Genomic DNA, 23,264 nt, shown 5'->3' on the forward strand with positions numbered 1-23,264 from the left:
ATTATTTACTGTATTCTAAGGCAGCAGATGTGCCCATGTACAAACGCCAGCGAAGGATGAATGGAAAAGACGTCAATTCCACTGCCCCTCCATTAGCAGAGACAGTACAGTTAAATACTGAATTCTTAACACTTTGTTATGGAAAATCTCAGCCAATAGAAGTAGTAGTGAGAATAAAAAGTGAACCCCCTGGACCCATCGCCTGGCTTCAATAATTATTCACATGTGGCCAAACTTGTTGCCTTGTGGTATTTTGAGGCAATTTCCAGATATTATATTAAAATATTAAAACATTAAGTCAAATGTATTTTCATCCTATATATCCCTTACCTGTTTTGACATCTGCCACACACAGTCGATAAACTGGAGAAAAATAGGAGATCGGTCAGCGTCGGCGTGGTTTTTGTCACCATGACCTATTCTCTGAAATGAATTGATGAAGATGATTTGTTTTAATTTATGGGTATAAAAGTGAGAAAGTGGAAAAAAAAAGACACAATGAATTTATTTACAAAGTAGAAACAGACTCACAGTCATAGAAAACCAACTTATGCTTACTGGGGAGCCAGGGGGTGGGAAGGGATAAATTGGGAGTTTGAGATTTGCAGATACTAACTACTATATATAAAATAGATAACAAGTTCACACTGTACAGCACAGGGAGCTATATTCAGGACCTTGTACTACCCTATAATGAAAAATAATATAAAAAGGATTATATATATGTATAAATGAATCACTAGGCTGTATACCAGAAATTAACACAACATTGTAAATCAACTATACTTCAATTAAAAAATAACAAAAAAGTTGACTATATATAAAATAGATAAACAACAAGGACCTACTGTATAGCACAAGGAACTATATAGTCAATTTCTTGTAATAACATATAATGGAAAAGAATCTGAAAAGAAAATACATATGTATGTATATGTATAACTGAATCGCTTTGCTGTACACCTGAAACTAACACTGTAAATCAACTACATTTCAATAAAAAATAAAATAAAAAATTAAAAAAAACAAAACAAAGGGTGCCTAGAAACAAGACCTGAAAATAGGAATTTTAATAAGTTCTCGTGATTTTCAAAATGTGTATCAGAGAATAATTAAAGCCTCAATGAAAAGTCTAGTATTTCTCTAAAATATTAGGCTCAAATAGCTATAATATTAGTTGAGAAACAAAGGAATATCTTCCTTCTTTTGCACAATTTCAATTTTAAAAAATTTTGTGAAGACCCTTTGTATTACTTTCAAGTGAAACTGCAAATAGTGCAGATGGATTAACATGTCTCCTCAAAAGACTCCAGCTTAGCCCAGGGGGCACGTATGTCCAACCCTGCAGAGTGATTTTATCACGCCCCTCAGATTTTTTTTTTTAAAAGGAAATACCTGGTTTAACAACTAGCTTTCTGATCCCCTATGGTGCTGATCTGACATTTTAAAAATGAGCTTCTTTGTTTACTTACAGATGCAAATTTATGTCCAAAACTTATCCATTCTTTCTGTACCAAAATTTCAAAGCCTTCAATGCTCCGGTAGAAGCTGTCCAACATCAGCATGGCCAGGGACGTCAGCTGGGCGGTCCTGTCCCATCCATCGCTGCAGTGCACCACCACCGAGCTCTTCCCTGAAGAAACTCTGTCGGCTACTTGGATGGCTCCTGTCAAAACAAGCTGGCAAAGGGGAACATGCGAGTCAGCAGGCAGCTGTCAGGTACTGCTTAAATCTGAACATACTGTCTTTTCCCCTAGAAAAAGTCCTGTTTTAAAATACTATTAATATCTAGGACAGAAAGATTTCTCAAATTGGAAGGCTAGGAGCTGTAGAATCTGTTCTTCTTCCTCCACAGAAACTGCCTTTGAATGCATCTAGGTATCAGAAATCCAAACAGACTGAAGGCCACACTGCATTTCAAGCTGACTTTCGCATACGTGACGGTGTGAGCTTGCTAGGGCTGCTGTGAGGCTGGGTGGCTGAAATGTCAGAAATGTATTGTCTCCCAGTTCTGGAGGCTGGAAGTCTGAGATCAAGGTGTCGGCTGTGTTATGTTCCCTCTGAAGGCTCTAGGGAAGGATGTGGCCCAGGCCTGTCTCAAAGCTTCTGGTAGTTCCTGGGCTTGTGGCAGCATCACTCCAATCTTCTGATGGCATTTTCCCTGAGCATGTGTCTGTGTCCAAATTCCCCGTTTTCATGACACCAGTCTTACTGGATTGGGGGCCTACCCAATTCCAGTGTGACGTCATCTTAAATAATCACATCTGCAATGACCCTGTTTCCAAATAAGTTCACACTCTGAGGTGCTGGGGGTTGAGTCCTCAACGTATAAACCTGGGCGGGGCGGGGGGACACAATTAAACCCACAACAGTGATCACATTGGAAAACTCCTGGCCTCAGAGATCTAGTCTAGACCTCACAGGCCCGATACAACCAAAACCAGCTTTTCACCTCTAAAGTGACAAAACGCGAGCTCTCACGTGGCTTGGCAATAGCAGAGTACTTACCTAAAGATAAAGTGATAGACCTCCAGTAAAAATTGGAGACTTAGAAATAACTAACTTAATGTATATAAAAAGTTGTTGCTATGATGCCATTTTTTGATGATTTAGGTACTTACAGAGGCATTCTCTACAAAGAGTAGCATTTACCCATCATAAATGTGCACTTCAGTAAGATGTAATAAGTTTATACAGGTGTGCTACTGTCACCACAACCCAGTTCTATTACCCCCAATAGCCCCGTGTGTTCTCTGAGGTCAATCCCTGTTCCCATCCTCAACCCCAGGCAACCACTGATTTGCTTTCTGTCTCTACAGTTTTGCCTTTACTAGAAATGTCATAGAAATGGAATTATACATTAGGTGGTCTTTTATGTCTGGTTCTTTCACTCAGCATAATGTTTTCGAGGTTCATCCGTGTTGTAGTGTGTATCAGTACTTTGTTCCTTTCTACGGCCAAAAAGATTTCATTGTCTGGATAGACCACATTGCATTTATCCATTCATCAGCTGATAGACATTTGGTTGTTTCTAGCATTTGATGACTATGAATAATGCTGCTGTGAAGTTTCATATACACATTTTTGAAGGGACATAAGTTTCCATCTCTCTTGGGTTAATGCCTAGGAGTGAAACAGTTGGATCGTATGGTAAACTTATATTCATTTAACTTTTTAAGAAACTGTCAAACTGTTTTCAAAAGTGGTTGGACCATTTCACATTTCCACTCTCTGTGGACGTGGGTTCCATCTTTTCATGCGTGTATCAGCCACCTGCATACAGTATGTCCTTTTGGTGCTCCCAAAATTCTAACAGCCATGCAAGAGGTATATATTATGGTCATTTGAATGAATTCAAGAAAATTGAAATACTGAATTATTTTAACTAATTCTAGAAAAAAGCCTAGGTGAAAGATGTGATGGATAGAAAATTTAAAAAGAAACATAATTTTATTACTTTGATAACTAAAGATAAATGGGCAAAAGAGTGTCAAGAACAGGTTAGGGGACCTGATGGCCCATCCATTATTTGTACAAAAATAATTGCTTTTAAGATGACTAGCACAGGTCTACCTCTTTCAGCATTTTAAGTATCTCCAAAATCCTGTTTACAGTTTTAATTTGAGGTACTTCTGAAGAAAGCACTATTGAGAAGCAATGGTAATAGACTAGATCATTTGAGTCCAATTTAATGAAGTTGCTGTTCTAACATCTTTACAGAGGGCCGCTCTCACTCCAGATACTTCCCTTGTAATAAAAGGAGGATGCAATCTTGGCCAATTATCTTTAAAAAATATTAGCTGTGTTTCAATAAAGCATGAATTCCCACCATCACTTCTGACAAGAACAGATGTGATTATCTAATGAAACTAAATAGACATTCAAAAACACATCCCTGAAAACTCCTAAATGATCAGATGGACTTGTGACTGATGGGGAGAAATGATGCAGTACGCGGAGCGGTGGTTAAGAGCACCGGCTCAAAGGCCAAAAGCCTGGGTTTGAAACCTCATTCCACTGCTTTTAACATGTCTCACCTTGAGCCAATCACATAACTGTGGGTCCTTTCTCTCTAAAATGAGGGGTAAATGGTACCCCCACAAGTATATTCATCTTTTCAAACTTGTGTGGTTATTTCCTTTAGAAAGAACCCCACCTACGTGGGAAGGTATAGCTCAGTGGTAGAGTGTGTGCTTAGGCACGAGGTTCTGGGTTTAATCCCCAGTACCTCTGTTAAAAAAAATAAAAATATAAATAAGTAAAAATAAATAAACCTAATTACTCCCCCGAAATTAAAAAAAAAATTAAAAAGGGATAAAACAATATAACTTTCTTATTAAATAAAAACCCACCTAAAGTGTATCTTTTTCCTTTCTCTATAAAAACCCCTTCTCAAAATGCTGTGACCCTCAACCCTTCCCTTCCTTTAACTAGCTTTTCAAGAGTAGTCTAGTTTGTACTCACTACCTCTATTTTCTCCACTCTCCTCCACCCCATCATTAGACACCCATGGAAGTCTGCCCTTCAAGGTAATCAAGGATGCCGTAATAAATAAATGTCTCTGAAATACCACTGACCCTTTCTTCTTAGACCCTTTCTTAGAAGTCCAATCTCCTCCTCCAAGCTCTTGATTTCTCCCCGATGAGCTCCACCTCTTACCCTCCATCCTCCCTGTACATCCTCTCTCGCAGCATCTGTATGGGACATGATGCTGTACACCAGAAACTGACACACTGCAACTGACTATACTTCAATTAAAAACAAAAAAAGGGCTCAGCCTGAGTTCACTGCCCTATAGCTGATACCTAGGCCTACCTCTTTGCATGGAAAAAACCCACCTGTTAGACACCAATGGGCAGATGGCTTGCCATTACCCTGAAGGCATGACATTTCTCTTGACCAAGGTCCAGGTCCGGACAACCCTTGATCTGCAAATGGTGGTATCATTTCCTCGGATAGCCAGGCTCACCGTTTTGGCACAGTCCTACATTCCTTTAGATTCTGCAGCTAGCTAATTGGCAACTACCACAGGCCCTTCCTTGGAAAATATCTAGTGTGGGTCCCTTTCGTGCTGTCTCCCTCCCCACCCCCGCAGCCCAGTGGCATTCTGACCTAGGTCGTTACTTCCCTGTCTCTGGACTCTTTAAATGGTTCTCCTTTCCCTGACTTCCCTTTCTTCCCTCCATGATCTATCATATGCAGCTGCCAGAACATTTTCCTCAAACACCTCCCTATGCTAACACCTCTGCAGCTCCCCACCTGACTTGATGGCCAAGGCCACTGGCCACCTGGCTCCTCCCAGATCTCTCTAGATTAACCTGCAACTACAGAAATCCTCACACTTCCTAGCCAGGCCTCACCCTGCTTTCTTCAAGGATCAGATCAAGTCCCACTGGATTCCCCCAAAGGGCCTGTTTCTTCCACTGCCTTTGCTATGAAGGCTCACTGGTATTAACACTCACACTGTGGAAAATTAAGTTTCTTTTTATACACACATATCATCTCTTCAACCACGAGAACCTCCTTAAAGACAGGAAGTCTGTCTTATCCCTTTATCCCATTCACACTAGCACAATGCTTTGTAGATAGTAAGAGTACAATTCTTTTATGAAATCAACTTTTTTATTTTAGAACAGTTTTAGATCTGTAGAAAAGTTGCAAAGAACCAAAGAGTCCCATACACTCGACCCGATTTCTTTTATCCTTACCATAGTAGTATGGTATGTTTGTCACAACCATCAACCAATATAGATACACTATTAAATTATTAATAAACTCATTTTTAATGAAGTCCCTACTTTAGTCAGATTTCCTTAATTTTTACCTAATGTCCTTTTATTCTAATCCAGGATCCCATCTGGGATACCACATCACATTTATTGGTCACAATTAATTTTTTTTGCAATTCATTTTTGAGGATGAGAAATGAAGAAAAAAATTAAAGTTAGAGATATTAAAGAAAAATACAACTCCTATCAGATTGGAAAATAAACTGGACTAGAAAACAATCTATCTTAATAATTAACTTATTTAAGTATGCTTTTTGTTTGTATAAAACTAAATGGCGTCTTCTAAAATTGTTAATTATCTCACATAGCTTCAACTATTTTTACTTTTAAAAGAATGAAGGTTTTTGATGCCCCCATCAAGATGAAGGGTTGAATGTAATAAAAACACAAAACTCAGTCTTTAAAATAAGTCAATTTGAGATTAGTTTCAATAAGCAACTTCTCTAGGTCCTTGAGGTTCAAACCCAGTAATAGTTAAATAATAAACTGTCTATTCCTGAATAAACCTGGGTGGAAGACTCACTACTTACCCGTGATGACATGGAAAGTGGTATCTCTACAAACTCTAAAAAATATTCTGGAGGTGATATTGTGAAATCTTTAATTCAGGTAAGCAAATTATAAAGAAACATAAAACTGTCAAATGTACAACCCTATACAACAAATATTTCATCTCTCATTGTTCATTTTTTTAATTTAAGGAATTTCAAAAAAATAAAACTTCCTTTTCCACTAAATGATTATTCTTTTTTATATACACATAAATCTTTTTTCCAAAAATATACTTGCCTTGATATGTTCCAACCAATGAGTGGATTCCAAACTGGACAACCAGTGAGATTCTTCCACATTAGGATAAACAATGTCTTTGACTTTTTTCAAAGATTCCCGCATAACATGAATGTTATGAATGTCTAAGAAGAAAAGTTCGGTGTTATGATATGCATCATCACTTTCATATCCTCCTCCTGTTGCCTAAGAAACAAGATACACAAAACAGTCAGTTGGGTTTTCTATTTCTCCAGTAACCTACACAAATAGTTCAAAAGTTATTGGTCCTCCAAATCCTTGCAACTTAGATGCAATAACTGATGTGACTTGACGTCCTATCTGACACTAAGCCTCAACAACATTAGTCACATTTTGAACTAGAAAAACGATGGAAGGCTGGTAATTTCCTGGGGATCTGTTATTTGCGAGAAAAAAATCATTTTCAGAATGCTCTATAATTACTAGCTCTTCTTTCGGATCTGGCAAGGCAAGAGCAGGTTCTGAATGATCCTCGTCTTCCAACAGATTTTAACAGTACTCTTTGGGGGAGGCTCACATGGGACACGATGGGCTGGAGGAAAATGACAGGCTTTGGAGACAGGCCCAGGTTGATAGCTCCGCTTCAGCCCCTCTTTGCTGTGTGATCTGGGGCAAGCAAGGCACTTAACCTCTCTTGAGCCTCAATGTTGTCTCCTGTAGAACAGGGGATAAGACCACCTAGGACTCATAGGACTAAGAGGAGCCAGGCTCTCCAATAGCAAACACCAGCCACCATTCAATGAGCCCCTCTGACATCCCAGATCCTGTGATTCTTGTTTTACATAATTTTATCTTACAGCAACACTACCAGGCAGGTGTTACCACTCCCATTTCGCAAATGAAAAAAGATGCTATTTAACTATCCCCAAAGTCACAGAGGTAAGCAGTAGAATTTAAGACATCTTTTCTAGTGCCCTGTGTCTGTCTGTGTGCTATGCAAAGAACAGGGACAGTGCTGCACGTGGTGGGGCCCTCAAAGAACAAAAGGTTGAAAGAGGAGGCAAGTTGGCCACCCTCTGCCTTGACATCTACAAGTATTAACCTGCCAGGGCGGGCATCGCCTCTTCTTCACAGCATCGTATACGTGCCCGTTTTCCATGAAGACAAAAAGAGATGCTATGACTTTGTTTAGGAACCTGGCTGCATTCTGCTTAATGTTTTATAATAGAAGGAATATAAACTTGTAGCTCAGGACAGAAGCACCAACACATACTATGGTTTTTGCCAGGGTTAGTCACAGAGGAAGTTTCCTGCAGTAGAAGTAAGGCTACCACTTGAATGTCAAACCTGGCTATGTACAAGCCAGAGGCCCTTGGTCTCCACAGACTCAAGGTGAGAAATTTTGTTTAGATAGAAATGTCTTTTTAAAGCTTTCTACAAAGAGCATAGGTAGTAAGTAGACAAAAAACATTCACTATGTTGTTTTCAACAAGTTATCGGCTAATGAATGCATACACAATGGGCCCTAGTCCCCTCTCCTCGGTTATCCAGGCCTCAGGGAATAACACCTGGCAGCTGCCATCACTTCTGTGAACCACAGGCACCAGGCCTGGCAGTCCACACTGAGCCCAGGCCGTGCTCGATCTGCAAGCCTCTAACGCAGCGACGCACGGCGCCGCCCCACAGGCAGATGCCATGCTTCTCTGCATATGTGCTCTGTCAACAGTTAGTGATTTTTAAAGGAATTCTCAACGCTGGAGTTGCTTTCATAAATAACTAAAGATGATATGCAAAAAAAATTAATTGTCATTGCCAAAGTTTCTGGCAAAACCAGACCTGAATGTAGTCTGACTTTAACTCATCACAGGGTGCTGGATCCCCTCTACCCCTGGGTTTCATGTGTGTGTGTTTAATTTGAAACAGCGCAATGTGGCTTGTTACAACTGGGGTTGTAAATTTCTAAATACCCGCAAGGGCAGAACAACTGGGTCCGAAGAGAAGTCAGAAGGGTAAAATCAATTAGTCAATCCTAGATTGAGTTCCCCGAAGTTCGAATTCTCCATCTCTGGTTAGTTTTGAAGTTTTCTTTTCAGTTTTCCCCTCTTCAATAAAAAGGAACAACTCAGGTTACCTAGTACAATGATGTACACAGCCTGTTGCTATGGATACAGATGATGGGGGGGAGACAGCTGAGGGAGGAGGGGAACCTAAGTGTGGTTTTGAAAGCATGATGCACAGATCTGTCAGGCCTAGGTTTTTTTCCCTTAATTTTTTCCTTCCCTTCATCCTTAAGTGGACTAGAAACACAGGCATATCTCCTGAGTGTTAAAAAGGCACTCAAAAATTCTACTGCTATAACAATGAGCTTTAGGGTTACTACAATAAAGTTATTCATTCCATATGTTTCATTTATTTAAACATTTCTTCTTCTTGTTTTATTTTTTGGGGGGGTAGGTAATTAGGTTTATTTATTTATTTGTTTATTTAATGGAGGTACTGGGGACTGAACCCAGGACCTTGTGCATGCTAGGCATGTGCTCTACCACTGAGCTGGACCCTACCCCCTTCCATACATTTTAATATTTTAAAATATTCTTTCTCAATACCTCATTTTAATGTTATATTGTATCTATTTCAGGCTAAATGTATACATGGGAGCACTGCATTACGTGTATTCAACTCTGGATTATACGTGAAGGACAGCAGGAGCAGAACTGTGTAAAGGTAAGGATAGTCCAACAAGATATTCACAGTCACATTTAATTTCCTAAGTGTTTTACTTATAATCCCTAATTTATTTCTCAATTTCACTTCCTGATTGCTTTATAGATAATTTCAAAATCATTTTTATTACCTAAACCAAAACCAGCTGTCGTAAAAAAGAGCTGATCCAAGAGCGTGCGAGGGGCAGAGGGAGCTCCCCAGGAGTGAATGTGTAAGATGCACGATCTGTGTGCAAATAATTATTAGAGGGGCCCCACATGCACGCCCGAGACACGTCATGGGTCCATTTAGGAAGCTACTGCATCTATGTGAGCTGCTCGAGGACTTGTTTTGCTTTCAGGTTCTTGTCTTGTGCTCTGAATAATTGAAGATGCCAGATTAATGACCTCGGGATAAGCAAAATAGTCAAGATGATGAAATTCAAGCCTACACTGGTGAGAAACAATAAAGCTGAAAGGTGGAGTGGGGCAGGCTCACTGTGAGCACTTGTAAGTGGCAGCCGGCAATGGGAGAAGGAAAAACAAAAAACAAAAAAACAAAAAGGTGAAATCAAATGTAAAAAGCATTTAGGAACCTGGGGCCATGCAAACGACACTACCTTGTCACTCAGCCTTATGGACACAGCATTCTTTGCTCGAGAAGGCCAAGAAGTGTCTTGAGACAGATTTCTATGAAAATATTACCACTGTCTGTGTGATTGTAAAATTTACATACATAGATCTACTCATTTCTTGGATTACCTGATATCAATGAGAATACACATATCTGAGTATTGTGAAGAGACTGCTTTGATAAAGCTACAAATTTAGGATTTGGACAATTGCAGCCTCCCACAACTTCTCACAGATGCCTCCCCAGTGTACACACTGAGAATGACTGTCAGCAGCCTCAAGAGCTCCAAAGAGTGCCTAACTTTTGCCTGAGATTCTAGCCAAAACCCAAGTTCATTACAGCTCTAGACTTGCCTAATTTACCTAACGCTTATTTTCATTCCATTTTGGTGTATTCAACTTTTAAGAAATGTTTTGTGATTACAACTACTTTCTACCTCAGTGACCTCGTTTTCTTATTTAAGCAAAGTTTAATTATGAATTTAAACCCACATGCTGACATGCTATGGTGACAATGTTCATGTAAAACGCTGCACGCTGTAGGAAACGTAAGCTGCTATCATGTCATTAAATAGACTTACCTTGTTAGCCACCGCATTTACACTGGGTCTCGCGTCATAGATGGTCAGTTTATTAATTTGTCTGTTTGTCTCCCTGATAACGTCGAGATATTTCTCATCATCTTTATTTCGTTTCCCACTCATACCAACAAGGGGCTGACTGCAACGCACAATCACCGTCTTGTTTTCCGGGTGAATCCACGACAGCACCTACAGTTGGTTCAGAAACCAAATCTCAAAACAATTCAAAAAATAAAAAAATATAGAGCACCAACAATCAAGATGAAGTGACGCTGATTTTGCTGAAACGGGATGCCTGTTCACCTGCAATCTCACCGAGCACCCAGAAATGCACAGCGATGACTATTCGGAACAATGAGGATAACCAATTGCTTTACTCATCTTTTCTAAATTCGTAACACAGCTAGGAAAGTTAAACACTTACCTAAACACAGTTACATCACTTAAAGAAAGCAGAAAGTTCCAGGTATTTGATTTCAGTCCTGCAGCTTGCACGGGATTTGTTATCACCCAGAAACAGCTTTAGCAAAAGGTGAGAGGTAAAGGCGATCACCTCTGGTGCTGTGTTTCTACAATACCAACTCACATAGATGGGTCATTTCCCCGACAGGCTCAATTCTAGATTCTAACACCCAAAGCAGGCAAAAGAGGTCTCAGGGCAGCTGAGCGAGCTGCCGGAGTCTCTACTGTGAAGCTCGCACAGCAGCCTCCTAGGAGAGCTCTCGGAGCCTTTACCCGGAGTCAGTCTTCTCTAATTTTACACGCAAGCCTAATGCTTGCTACTTGGTTTCTGGGCCCATAGTACATGAGAAACAAGGCCTGCAAAAAGAAGCTAATAATGTAATACAGCAAAAGCTAGAGAACTGTCCACTTTGAAGAGTCTGTCCTAAATGTAAAGGGCAAGGGTTTGGGGCTGTGAACCAGCAGCCTAGAAAGAGCTTATAGGTTTGGGTGAAGAGGGAGAAGACAATCTTTTTAAAAAAATTTTAATTTTAATTAAACATTTTTAAATTTTATTTAATGGAGGTACTGGGGATTGAACCCACGACCTCGTGCATGCTAAGCTCTACCACGGAGGTATATGCTCCTCCCAGAACTGTCCACTTTAAATGAGTGACTTGTTTGGCAGGGGAATTATATCTCAATAAAGCTGTTAAAAGGGGGAAAAAAAAAACCAGGATCCGGGAGGTGAGCGTGGTGGGTGGCAGCGTGGGCTCCAGGGCAGGTGCCCCACCATGGTGGCTCCGACCTGGGCACTGAGCTCACAGGCTCTGTCACTTCCTTTCCGTCTTTCATCAGATAGGGAGCCACAGGATAGCAGTGTGCTGCTGGGCGGACGAATGGCCAACACGTGTAAGTACCCAGCACAGGGCAGGACCCCGGCTTGAGTTGGCATCCAGAGGCAGGCTGGGTGGCCAGCAGAGTCAGATGGGAAAAACCATGAAAGGCAGGCGGAGACAAGACCACAGAAGCATGAGTGTTCGAGCTCACTTAATACAAGGCCAAGTACGCTGGTGTCTTTAAAGTTACCTCCTCACTATGGCAAAGGATAAGCACTGATGTTCATAAAAGTCGCTGGGTTTAATAATGACAGGTTATGTGTACAATAATGACAACAGGTTCGTGAAAAAAAGATTATATAATACGAATGAATACTCATTCAATCGAGTTTCTGCGCCTTCCAGAGACCAGTCAAAACACCACTGTGGCCCCAACAGTCCAAAGGCTCAGGATCGCAGAGCCCGGGGACAAGGGCTGGCCTTCCTCAACCTCCATTTTCAAATCTACAACATAGAGAGGAGACCTGCCCCACTGACCTCCCATGGCTTTGCCTCAAGAGAGGGGAGATGAGATCACTTTTACGTATAAATGTACTTTTTTTTTTTAGGTTTACTGAGATATAATTGACCTCTAACACTGTGTACATTTAAGGTATGCAACATGTTGATTTGATATCAGATCCCTTAAAGAAATCAAATCACTACACAGACAAGATGCTTATTATTTGATACCGACCCTTATCAAGTTTTCAATTTAAATCAGGTCATATGTAAGAAACTGCCCTGTTCCACCAGTGCCCCCCTCTCTTCTGCCCCTCTTTTCTCTGCTTGGGAGATTTTAGACTGGAATCACCAGACCATGTTAAGAAATGCTATTCTTATGAGCTGTTTTGCCTCCTACCTCCTTTTTTGTTTTGGGATCTCAACTACCTTTATAAAAAGGATGCTTGCTGTAGAACTGACCAGGTACAAATGATGCTAATTTCACAACATCACCTACCGTAAGTGCTTTCAAAGTATATGGTACTTATGTCAGGTTATTCTTATCGAAGTTAGGATGTAGAAGCCATAAATACTTAAGGATGTACACAAAGATTTAGCCACCAAAAGATGTTTATCACAGCATTGTTTATAATGGCAAAAGATGACAAAGAACTGAGATGTCTCACAATAGAAAACTGAATTCATCAGGGCACAGCTACAGTCTGGCACGTGAGCAGAGAATCATCAGTGTGGAAAGCTCTTTCCATGCTAATGCTAGGTAGGAAAAGCAGATTGAGACACAAATCACAGAAAAATTCCACTTTTTCCAACAAAAATATGTATGCATAGCAGGAAGTCTGGCAGGCCGTCTCCCAAAACATGAACTGCAGTCCTCACTAGGTGGCAGGCTCCTTTTTGCTTTCCAGTATTTTTGAAAACATCTAAAATAAATATGTATTATTTATATGTTACAGGATTCTATAACATTAAGACTGACTGGTTTGAGAACAAAGGAATACGTATCCATTAATGGGAACATGAATGCATGTGGATTATTCTGATACTCAGTGATCTTTTACAACAGTGTGTATTTTATTTTATGCACAACATAACAAGATTGCCTTCTCATCAATTCTTTTTTTTTCTTATCAATTTTTTTTGCATTTTTATATGGGTTTTTAAAAAGAGAACTGACTATCAAATATTAATGATTTCATATTAAAAGGAAATACTGGGTTATAGTCAAGACTCAGGTGGTCAGACAGTATTATAGCAGATAGCATACATTATCTACTATTAGATATGAGTAAGCATGGTAATCGATACCATTTCCTGTTCTTTTCTTTTAAATGGAGGGACTGGGGATTGAACCCAGGATCTCGTGCATGCTAAGCATAGGCTCTACCACTGAGCTACTTCCCTCTCCCCAAGCATGGTAATTGATAAAGACACAGAGGTGATGGACAGCTTAGCCTTAAGTTCTTTTAGGAAAAATAAATGCAAATTGGTAGCCATCACAAAGTAAGAAGGATCAATAAAATGGCTAAGTAGAAAGCTAAGCGTTCTATTTGTTCTACAAGTGGGCTCTCGTTCACTCAGAATGGTGGAAACGACTAGAGCAAGACGGCAGCCTGAGCACAGCGGACCTGGCACAGTTGTTTCATTTCCTCTCCTGCTCCCATCCCCATGGAATCACATACACACGCCCACACATCTTTGACACAGTAGATGTTCAATAAATATGAATTGAATGAAGGAGGGAACAAAATCAATCCACACTACCCTAGCTCAGTTCTCCTGTGGGCAATGCATGTATTAGCAAGACAGCCGGCCAGGGCAGGGGTGGAGTCTGCACCGAAAAGTACGTCCAGACAGAGCACAAGACAAGTGAACTGGTAACTCCAGCTTTGTTAGCGTGGTGTTCCAGCAAAACGAGCTAAAGAACATACTTTCAAGTATAATGTATATCATGAAGATATGAACAGGCACTCGTGCTTAGAGAAGTAAGTGAATTTTTAAAGTTACAATTCGTTGTGTGTTTACGGTACACAAAGGTTCCCCACACATATCCTTTTAAGGACAAAAATGTCTAGACTTGGAAGTTAAAGGCAAGGTGACATTAAATCTTAATTTCTTCAACCCTTGTTTTTCAAAACCAATACCAAAACAAAACCAAACAATGTACTTATTATGACATGCCCTGAAAATTAACAGACGGGAAAATTCTCCAAATTTTTAGTCAGTAAAATTTATGGACACAGAGGAACAGTCTGACTCGTACATAACTATTTAAGAACCAAAGACAACTTTATGAACCAGGTTCAGTGATACCATAAATACACTTGGAATAGTCTGCACTTGACTCCAGCTTGCTGATGGTACTAAGGCAGCTTACAAACTTGAGTATAAACAAATCCTAATAAAGGTGATAAGGAAAAGCCTGTACTTATATGCTCCACAATATAGGATAGCGTGTTGTTTTCAGCACAAGTCAACTGACATTTACCGAGAGCCTAACATATGTCACTTATTGTGTTACCAAGACAAAAGCCACAAAGACTCTGTCCTTCCTTCTATCTTTCCACCCAACATTACTTGCACCCTCTCCTGTATAAGAAGTACTTGAGTTCATTCTCTGGCCTCGATTGCGAGCTCCTGGAAGGCAGGTGATGTCTTGCTTCTGTTTCCATTCAGCGTGCTGCCTTGCACTCAGAAGGCACTTGATAACTATTTGTTGGAATGAAATTCCAAAAGAGTGTTTCTCTGAATCACTTGACTACAGTTCTTATGGAATCAAAGGCACCCTGTAAGAAAAGCACTCACTATGGTACTCACCGGAATCCGATTTCGGGATCTGAAAGTTGCAACTCTCCTGAGATCGTCATCAGAGGCACGATATGGAACCACGAGGAGAGCAGGGTAGGTGTCACAGAGTTCATAGCATTTATTAATAAAAGTTATCCTCCAGTGATGATTGGGCAAGCCCTGCGGGAAAAGAGGCCGTCCACATCAGCACCAAATGACTTCCTCTCGGGAACTGGCCTTGGTTGGGTCTCCCACCTTCTTCCTACCAGAATGTGCACATGCCTCTTTGACAACAGGCCAGTGACGGTCTACTGATTTATGGTAAGGGAGCCAAATCAATAATCAAGACAACTTAAGAACATAAGACCAAGCACTGGTGGTTTCCATAATTCTAAACTATTGTAGTTCAATACAGATCCTCCTGAATGTGAGAGCTTCCTTTATTTCATGTCAAACTTTTCCTTACTATTTATACAACAGTGATAAACCCAAGTTCATCCCTCACTGGCACACCCCCACACCCTACAGAAAAGTACACTGTGTAATCTTCACCTCCGTCTAACTGAGGGTAGAAAAGAGATCAGGCAACTTCCACTCCCTACTCAGTACAGAGTGAATGCTTCAGCCAGCTGCAAGGTAGAGTCTGCGCTTGTGAAAAAAGTCTTGGGAGGGTGTAAGGAAAACCCCTCTGGTGAGGCTCACTTCACTGCCTCCTAAGGGTTTTCAACCAAGTGCTCTGGAGTCAGTTACCGCCCTAGAGGTTGTGCGCCAAATGCAGTCACATATATTCTAGGCAGGGAGACAAGGAAGACACTTCCCACCCTACTGTCTACCCACAAAATTGTATCCAGTGTTGACAAGGCCCAGAGGCGGTGCAATACTCTCTCCCCATACTCACAAATACACACACGAAAGCGAGCTATGGGAGTGCTTGCTTTGGGGACAGACTTTGTACCTATTCTCTAGGTCTGGCCCTAGAGAGCACGGACCAAACAGACGAGTCTGTTACTGACTCTGATTAGAGAGTTATTAAGTCCCACCAGAAAGGTGTAAGGAAAAAAAGATGGAATATAATGGCAGTCTAGAACAAAATACTTTCAAGAGTTCACATATGCATGGAATCTTAAAAACAGCAACTGTTTTGTTTCAAGCTAGAAGCTTTGACCTAAAAAATGAGTCTTAATATTGTCAATAATACTTCAAAAATGAGGTACAAATATTCTAATGCATAATGCTACAGAGGTCTTCAAAACATACCAAATGTTTTCATGGCCCTTCTTCGGCCGCCATTACTGACCCAGAACAGAGGTCACTAAAATGAGAGGGATACACGGCCTTTGATTCCTGGAAAGAACAGGACTTACCACCTCAGACATGTGCTGGGGAGAGAAGCTCCCACACCCACATTCCTGAGCATCGAATCTTCTTACGCGCACGCAAACCACTGGACAAGGCTAAATAGGGAAATCAACCCGGCTGCTTGGTAGTGGAGGTGGTGGCCAGAAGATTCTTCTCGAGTTTAGGGTTCTGAGATTTTACTTTACAATCATGGGCTTGATTTGACTCTCAAATCTCACTCAACAAAACTTCCCAATTATTTTAAGAGCTTTGTAGAATGAGAATTATGAAAAAATCTCATCACAAACCCCCCAGCTGTCCTATGATCTGGTTACACCAGAGGTCCAATTGTGGCTCTTATTCCGTAACACGAACAGGACCTTGTTAAAATGCCGCAAGAGACCTTCCCCTCTGAACAGCAACAATGTATGAAGACTCCTGCTTTATTAGAGCAAATAAACATGCATGTAGGTGAGGTTTACAGTAGAGAGCGGTAAAGGCAATTCTAATATAGGCTCCTCAAAGCCTTCCTGGAAAAGCCATCATTACAGGAAAACAGTCCTAATTCACCTGAATCTGTAAAACAGAATGAATATAATTGAAACCTAACTACTGCCAGTAATAGTTAAGCTCCCCAATACATAAATACATAGTGACGTCAACTCCTGAGAAGTAAGGTGTAGAAGTTTGGCTTTTCTAGACTCTGAGTATTTGATTCATTTCATGAACAACATATAACTGATGTTCTTCATGGAGGGGAAGGCAACAGAACTTAGCCTTCAGTGAAACTTGAACATGGCCATGGAGTGAGCTCATAGGTTCCACAGTACTAGACAGACGGAATAAGCCCTATTATACCACTGTCATGAAAAATACATTTAGCAAGAGTGTTACTGATTCTCAAAGCACCTGACCGACAACATATCGTCACCACGCATGTCTGAGATTCACCACATGGTACAGTAATCTACTGACTCACCTGCCTTCTGTATTCTTCAACTGGATTATAAACCGTCCATCCATCCACGTTAAACTTTTCTTCATTTAAAAATGCAAATATTGGCTACAGAAGGCAAAAAGAAAAAAAAAAAAAGGACTTCAAGTTCAGTGTAAAGGAACTAACAGTCTACTAATACCTCACCCTTTGATTTTTCACCAGATTTTCCTACTATGAAATCACAACCCAAACCAAGACTTTCAACCAAGAAATAACAGTGGAATATTCGGGTTAGACTTATGCTATATTCTATCTTGATTAGTATTACTTTTGAGACCTCAATTTTCTATGGCTACAAACATCTCTTTAGGTGTTTTTTTTAAATGCTTTTGCACAAAAATCAGATGATTTCCAGACCCCAAAAAGCCTATCCATTTCAAGCAGTATTAGCAATTGATTGGGTAAGAAGATACTAAAAATGAAAATTCAGCAGTGATTATTACAGAGTACAACTGTCTCAAAAGGAAACAATGACATGTTAGCCTATTAAGAAAGAGATTGAACATTAGGAAAATTCTTCATTGTTCTCTGTGAATTCTGAATCAATGCCCTGGTCTCTGGGACGACAGGCCTCAGACCTCCCATCTCTTCTGTATGCTCATTCTCACAGTGATATTGATGAATTTCATGGTTTCAAATACCATCCACACCCTGGTGACTCACAAATACCCATCGCTCTCCAGCCCCCACTGTGACCTCCAGATATGGCAACGCAAGCGACCACTCCACAACTGCAGGTGGCCTCAGAGGCAGCTGGAGGATGGTGACGTCCACAACTCCTACCCACTCCTGCTCATCCCACAGCCTCCCCATCTCAGTAGATGACAGCCCCATCCTTCTCAGTGATTGAACCAAAAACCTTGGCATCACCCTCATCACCCCACTGCTACTACCCTGGTCTAAGGATCTACCAGCTCCACTTGGATTAGTATAAGACCTCCTAATTAATCCCCTGCTTTCATTTTTACCTCTAAAGTCAGAGTAATAGTGTCACAACCTAAGTCACATCAAATCCTTCCCCCGCCCCAAATCCTCCTGTGGCTTTCCATCTCCTTTTGGGTAAAAGTGGAAGTCCTTCCAGTGGCCACTGTGGCCGCCACCATCTGACCACATCCCCTGCCACGTCTCTGCTCTCCTCTTGCTCAACCCACTTCAGCCACGCTGGCCTTCAGTGCTGCTCCCTGACAGCACCAAGCACACGCTGATCTCAGGGCCTTTGAACCTGCTGCTCTAGCTGTCTGGAGTCCTTTTCCCTCAAGGTTTCCTCCCTTACTTCTTTCACATCTCTGCTCAAATGTAACCTTAATCAGTGAGGCTTTCTCTGACATCTGCATAAAAACAACAGGCTACCCCCACAACAGCACCCCGCTTCTCCTTCCTATTTTATTTCCATCACTTATGACCATTTGACATACTACAGATTTACTTGTTATTGTTGGACCCGTAACTGTCCCCTCCCTAGACCACAGGCTCCATGAAGGCAGTTGCTCTTTTCCCGTCCCGGAGCCCCAGTAACTGGAATAGCACAGGTAAGATATGTATTTGCTGACCAAATGAAGACGGGAAATCTTACACAGTCCCTGCACTTCGCCTTCACTGGAGGGACCATGTCTAGGCACTTTCCTCTAGGTATCTTCCCTCCACCCGTTTGCCTATTATCAGCCTAGGACCTCGAATGTCCCTACATTGCAATTTCTGGAAAAGCATAATTTTGCAGCAACGGTTTTCTGTATTTAAATGGCAACAGGTTTAAGTGAAAACTGATCATGATTGTGCTCTCCAGACTGTCTTCTTGAACTTTCCAAAGCATGTGGCGCCCGTAGGAGGCCTCATCTCTGGGAGCAGTAGGCTCAAGTGCAGAGTGTTCGGTGGCCACACATTAACAGTGATGCTGATCTAGCAAAGCCATTCGTTGAGGCTTTCAGCTGGCACTGAAGCCACAGCAATACTTCATTATTCAGTACCGCCAGGGAAAGCGAGTGATTTCTGTTAACTGAAGTTTAACTCAAAAACAGAGGGACTTTTGGTGAAAATAGCACTGAAATGTATAGTGCGCTTTTTCACCCATACACAGCATCTACAGAACATGTCCAAGCAGCCTCTTGGTGACATCTGAGCATGGGATACTGCACTGGTCAGCACCTGGCCCAGGAAAATACTCAGTATTGCTGAACACTGTGCTGGTGACATACTTGTAGACGACATCAGGCTGTACTGTCACTCACTGCAGAAGAAAACCTAGAATCTGCTTTCTTGAACTAAGTTCCTGATCTCAACATGGTTTTTGTGCAGTTTTTGGTTTTTAGTTATTTGCATCTTTCCTACGAAGCTCAAGCAAACATGGCAGCCCTTTGAAAGAAAGAATAAAACTGCTCACTCAAAAGCCAGATAAAGCTTTCTCTCCAGAAAAATCATGTGTATTAATGCCATCAGTATCCTCTAACTGGCCAGCAGCATTTTCAATGTAACATTATTTCTCCATCACTAATAATAAAGCAGCCCTTCTTTGCTTTAAATAGTCTCTTCTGTCTTATATTAAAATTACTGGTAGGTGTAATGTAAGTATACAAAATTGCTATTATTAGAAGATGAAGTTCTACAGCCCAAACCAAAATTATCTCCATAATGTCTCCCCTTTTTTTTCACTGCTGTCTTATACTCTTTCTTTCTTTCTTTTTATTAAAGTATAGTTGGTTTACAATACTGTGTTAATTTCTGGTGTACAGCAGAATGATTTGGTTATACATATAAATTCCTTTTCATGTTCTTTTCCATTATAGGCTATTACAAGGTATTGAATATAGCTCACTGTGCTATACAGTAGGACCTTGCTATTTATCTATTTCATATATGGTAGTCAGTATCCATAATTTCTTTAATGTCTGAATACAAGTAATATAAAAGATTGTTATTAATATGGGAATGATACAATGTTCTCAAGGTAGCGACCTATCAAGTGGCCTTTCTCATGAAATTCTTCTGGAATGGTACTTTGCATTCTGAGTGACACCCAGATACACAGAATGAGTCAATGACTGACATCCTTTAGCCCTGAAGCACGTCTATGAGAACTCTGTGACATAAGAAGCCCAGGTTACTCTTTAAAATTTTTTTTTATTTTTTAATCTATTTTTTTAATTAAAAAAAATTTTTTTGATTATTTTATTTTTATGGAGGTCCTGGCTATTGAACACAGGACTTCATGCATGCTAGGCATGTGCTCTACCACCGAGTTCTACCCACCCCCTGACCCAAGTTACTGTTGATGCTAAGAGCCAGACTTGGACCTCAAATATTTCAGGAAAATTTGTGAATCACATAACAGCCAGATATTTCTTGTCGTGAAATACACAGCAACAAATCTAACACTGAAGTGGACCTTCAGGTGGAAAAGACCAGGCGCTCAAACCAATTATTTTAACCATCCAAATAAAGTAGCATACAATTACAGGAAAACATTTTCTTTTATAGAAGCACTACTTGTTAGTTTTTACAGGAAAACACAATGTGAACACTAAGCTGTCATTAACTACCTTGGCTCTACTGAAGCAAGTGCCCTACAAGAACCAACACTGACATTTTCTAAGGTTGAATGTACAGACCTTACATCCCAGATATTTTAAGTTTTTCTTTTTTCCCCTTAAAGATTCAGCAAAGAGAACAAAGCAAGAAATTTAAAACACAAGTTCTCAATAGAGTAACATAAAAGTGGATTATTACAAATAAAAACTACTAAGCATTGAAGCAAGGCCAATAAAACCCATTCATCTGTACCTCATTAGCAAAAAGTACAAAATTCCCTACAGGTGGGTGTTACAGGGCTAATTACAGCTCCCATCTGAAAACTGCTAAAACCTAAAGCTAGCAGGTTATGTGCCTTCAGGTTTATAGCTGTCATTTATCTTCTCCTACAGATATACAGTTTTGAAGGCTTTGAGTCCTTTAGAACTTACTCCGCAGGCTGACACCTTCCATAATCACTCCTGACTACACCCTCGGGTCAGTTGGACCCTGGGTTTGGGACACGCAGTCCCACAGGGAGGACTGGTTCTAGAGACTCTCGGTCCTGAGCATCAGTAGGCAGTCAGGTTTGCCAAGTGGGTGATGAAGTCCCTCGTTGAACCCATATCTGCACTGACTTCGCATCAGGAACAGTGCAAAACCTGAGGATTCAGTCCCAGCTCAGCAGAGCCTCAGGCAGGGGAGGGGCTGGCTGAAGGTCAGCTTTCACTGACGCTTCTGGAAGCCCTCCACTGCTTTCTTCTGGGCCTGGTCCTTCCCCTGGGCTCTGCCTTAGGATCCAGGGGTAGAGGGTGCTTTCTCAACATGCTGGGCACTGTCTATGCCCCTGCTCAGCCTGCTGAACCAGACCCTCTAGGGGGTGATCACCCTGACCTTGAAGGACCATGGGGACCACACTTGCCTAAGGGTTCTGGGTGCTCAAGCTCCCTGGGGAGCTGCTTTAGTTTTTTTCTTTTTAAAAGTTATTTTGAAATAGTTATAGATTTACAATAAGTTGCAAAGAAATGTGCCAGGAGGGCCCAGGCACCCTTCACTCAGCCTCCCTCACGTGAGCATCTTGTATACGCAGAGTACAGTTTCCAAACTGACAGCAGAAAACATACACACTCAGGGGCTTACCCCTGGCTTCAAGTGAGCAGATCTTTATTTGGCTCTATATTAATATTTGGGCATTTCACCAACTCAGATTCCCGCTAGTCAAGAGATACCAGGCATGGAGACTTTAAAAAAAAAAAAAGCAATCATGTGCATTTTTTCCAGGATTAAAAATAGCACAATGTAACATTTGAAAAATGTTAAAGGACAAAGTTGAGATGAAAATCTCCAATTTCACACTAGGGATAAAAACAGCTCTGACAAAGAGAATGTAGCTTGTCATTTTAATTTAGCTACATTTATCACCGTTGTGTCTTGTGGGAGCAAACATCTGAAATGACAACAGATTTTAGCTTTCACTTAATTAGCCATTATTTTTAAATGGCACTATATATAGAGAGATGTGCTGACTCGTTTTAAACATCTAGATTGCATTTATTCTCATTTAGTAGGATCTATAAATACTGAGTGATTCACGAGTTTTCCTCTTTGAGGAGGGAGAGCTGTCTGCCACTGAATCAGGATTCCTAGATCTCAGGAAGCTACCTCACAGATGTGAGCTACCTCACAACCAGCCTCTTCCTCCAAAGCTGGTTGTGTTTCAGAACTAGATGTTTAAGAGTCAGATTCATAAAAATTAAATATCATTCAAAGGGGAGGTGGTCACAGAAGAAAACAATTTTTGCAGTATTCAGGGAAATAAATTGATAAGCTATGCAGATGTAATAGTGTTTTTGGAGGGAGGGTATAGCTCAGTGGTAGAGCCCATGCTGGGTTCAATCCCCAGTACCTCCATTTAAATAAATAAATAAATAAATAAATAAATAAATAAATAGTGCTTGAGATTTACAAATGTTAACCATTATATATATAAAATAGATTAAAAATAAATTTCTTCTGTATTAGCACAGGGAACTATATTCAGTATCTTATAATAACCTATAATGGAAAAGAATGTGAAAACAAACATTTGTCTGTATATGCATGACTGGGACATTATGCTGTACACCAGAAACTGACACACTGTAATTGACTATACTTCAATTTAAAAAGTTAAAAAGATAAATAGTGCTTTCAAATGATGCTGTCACCATACAAAGGCACAGTGATCAGCGGACATGATTTTTAGAAGAGCAGATCTTTTAATAACGCAAACAAACTCCATCTTTGACGACTCAGCCTTAAAAATTTTGCAGTGTTTGAACAGGAATTTAAGTGAGCATTTTTTCTAATTTGATTTCTGAAATTGAAGATGTTCGTGGTTTTTGAAAGCTTTCACCTACAAGTTA

The 23,264-nt window shown here is 40.6% G+C and overlaps 1 protein-coding gene across 4 annotated transcripts in view; it reads right to left on the reverse strand.

The window, feature by feature from the left end:
- MTM1 (myotubularin 1) overlaps window positions 1-23,264 on the reverse strand; it is a 93,801-nt gene that overhangs the window by 12,484 nt on the left and 58,053 nt on the right. For all 4 annotated transcript variants that reach the window (XM_031446004.2, XM_064483321.1, XM_031446003.2 and 1 more), the window contains 6 exons: window positions 17,341-17,424; window positions 15,054-15,203; window positions 10,456-10,644; window positions 6,579-6,764; window positions 1,473-1,679; window positions 331-423 (listed from right to left, as the gene is read on the reverse strand). In XM_031446004.2, coding sequence (XP_031301864.1) covers window positions 331-423; window positions 1,473-1,679; window positions 6,579-6,764; window positions 10,456-10,644; window positions 15,054-15,203; window positions 17,341-17,424 — 909 coding nt within the window. The remainder of the gene's footprint in view (window positions 1-330; window positions 424-1,472; window positions 1,680-6,578; window positions 6,765-10,455; window positions 10,645-15,053; window positions 15,204-17,340; window positions 17,425-23,264) is intronic.

This window comes from Camelus dromedarius, chromosome X (assembly GCF_036321535.1).
Source record: "Camelus dromedarius isolate mCamDro1 chromosome X, mCamDro1.pat, whole genome shotgun sequence".
NCBI lineage: Eukaryota > Metazoa > Chordata > Mammalia > Artiodactyla > Camelidae > Camelus > Camelus dromedarius.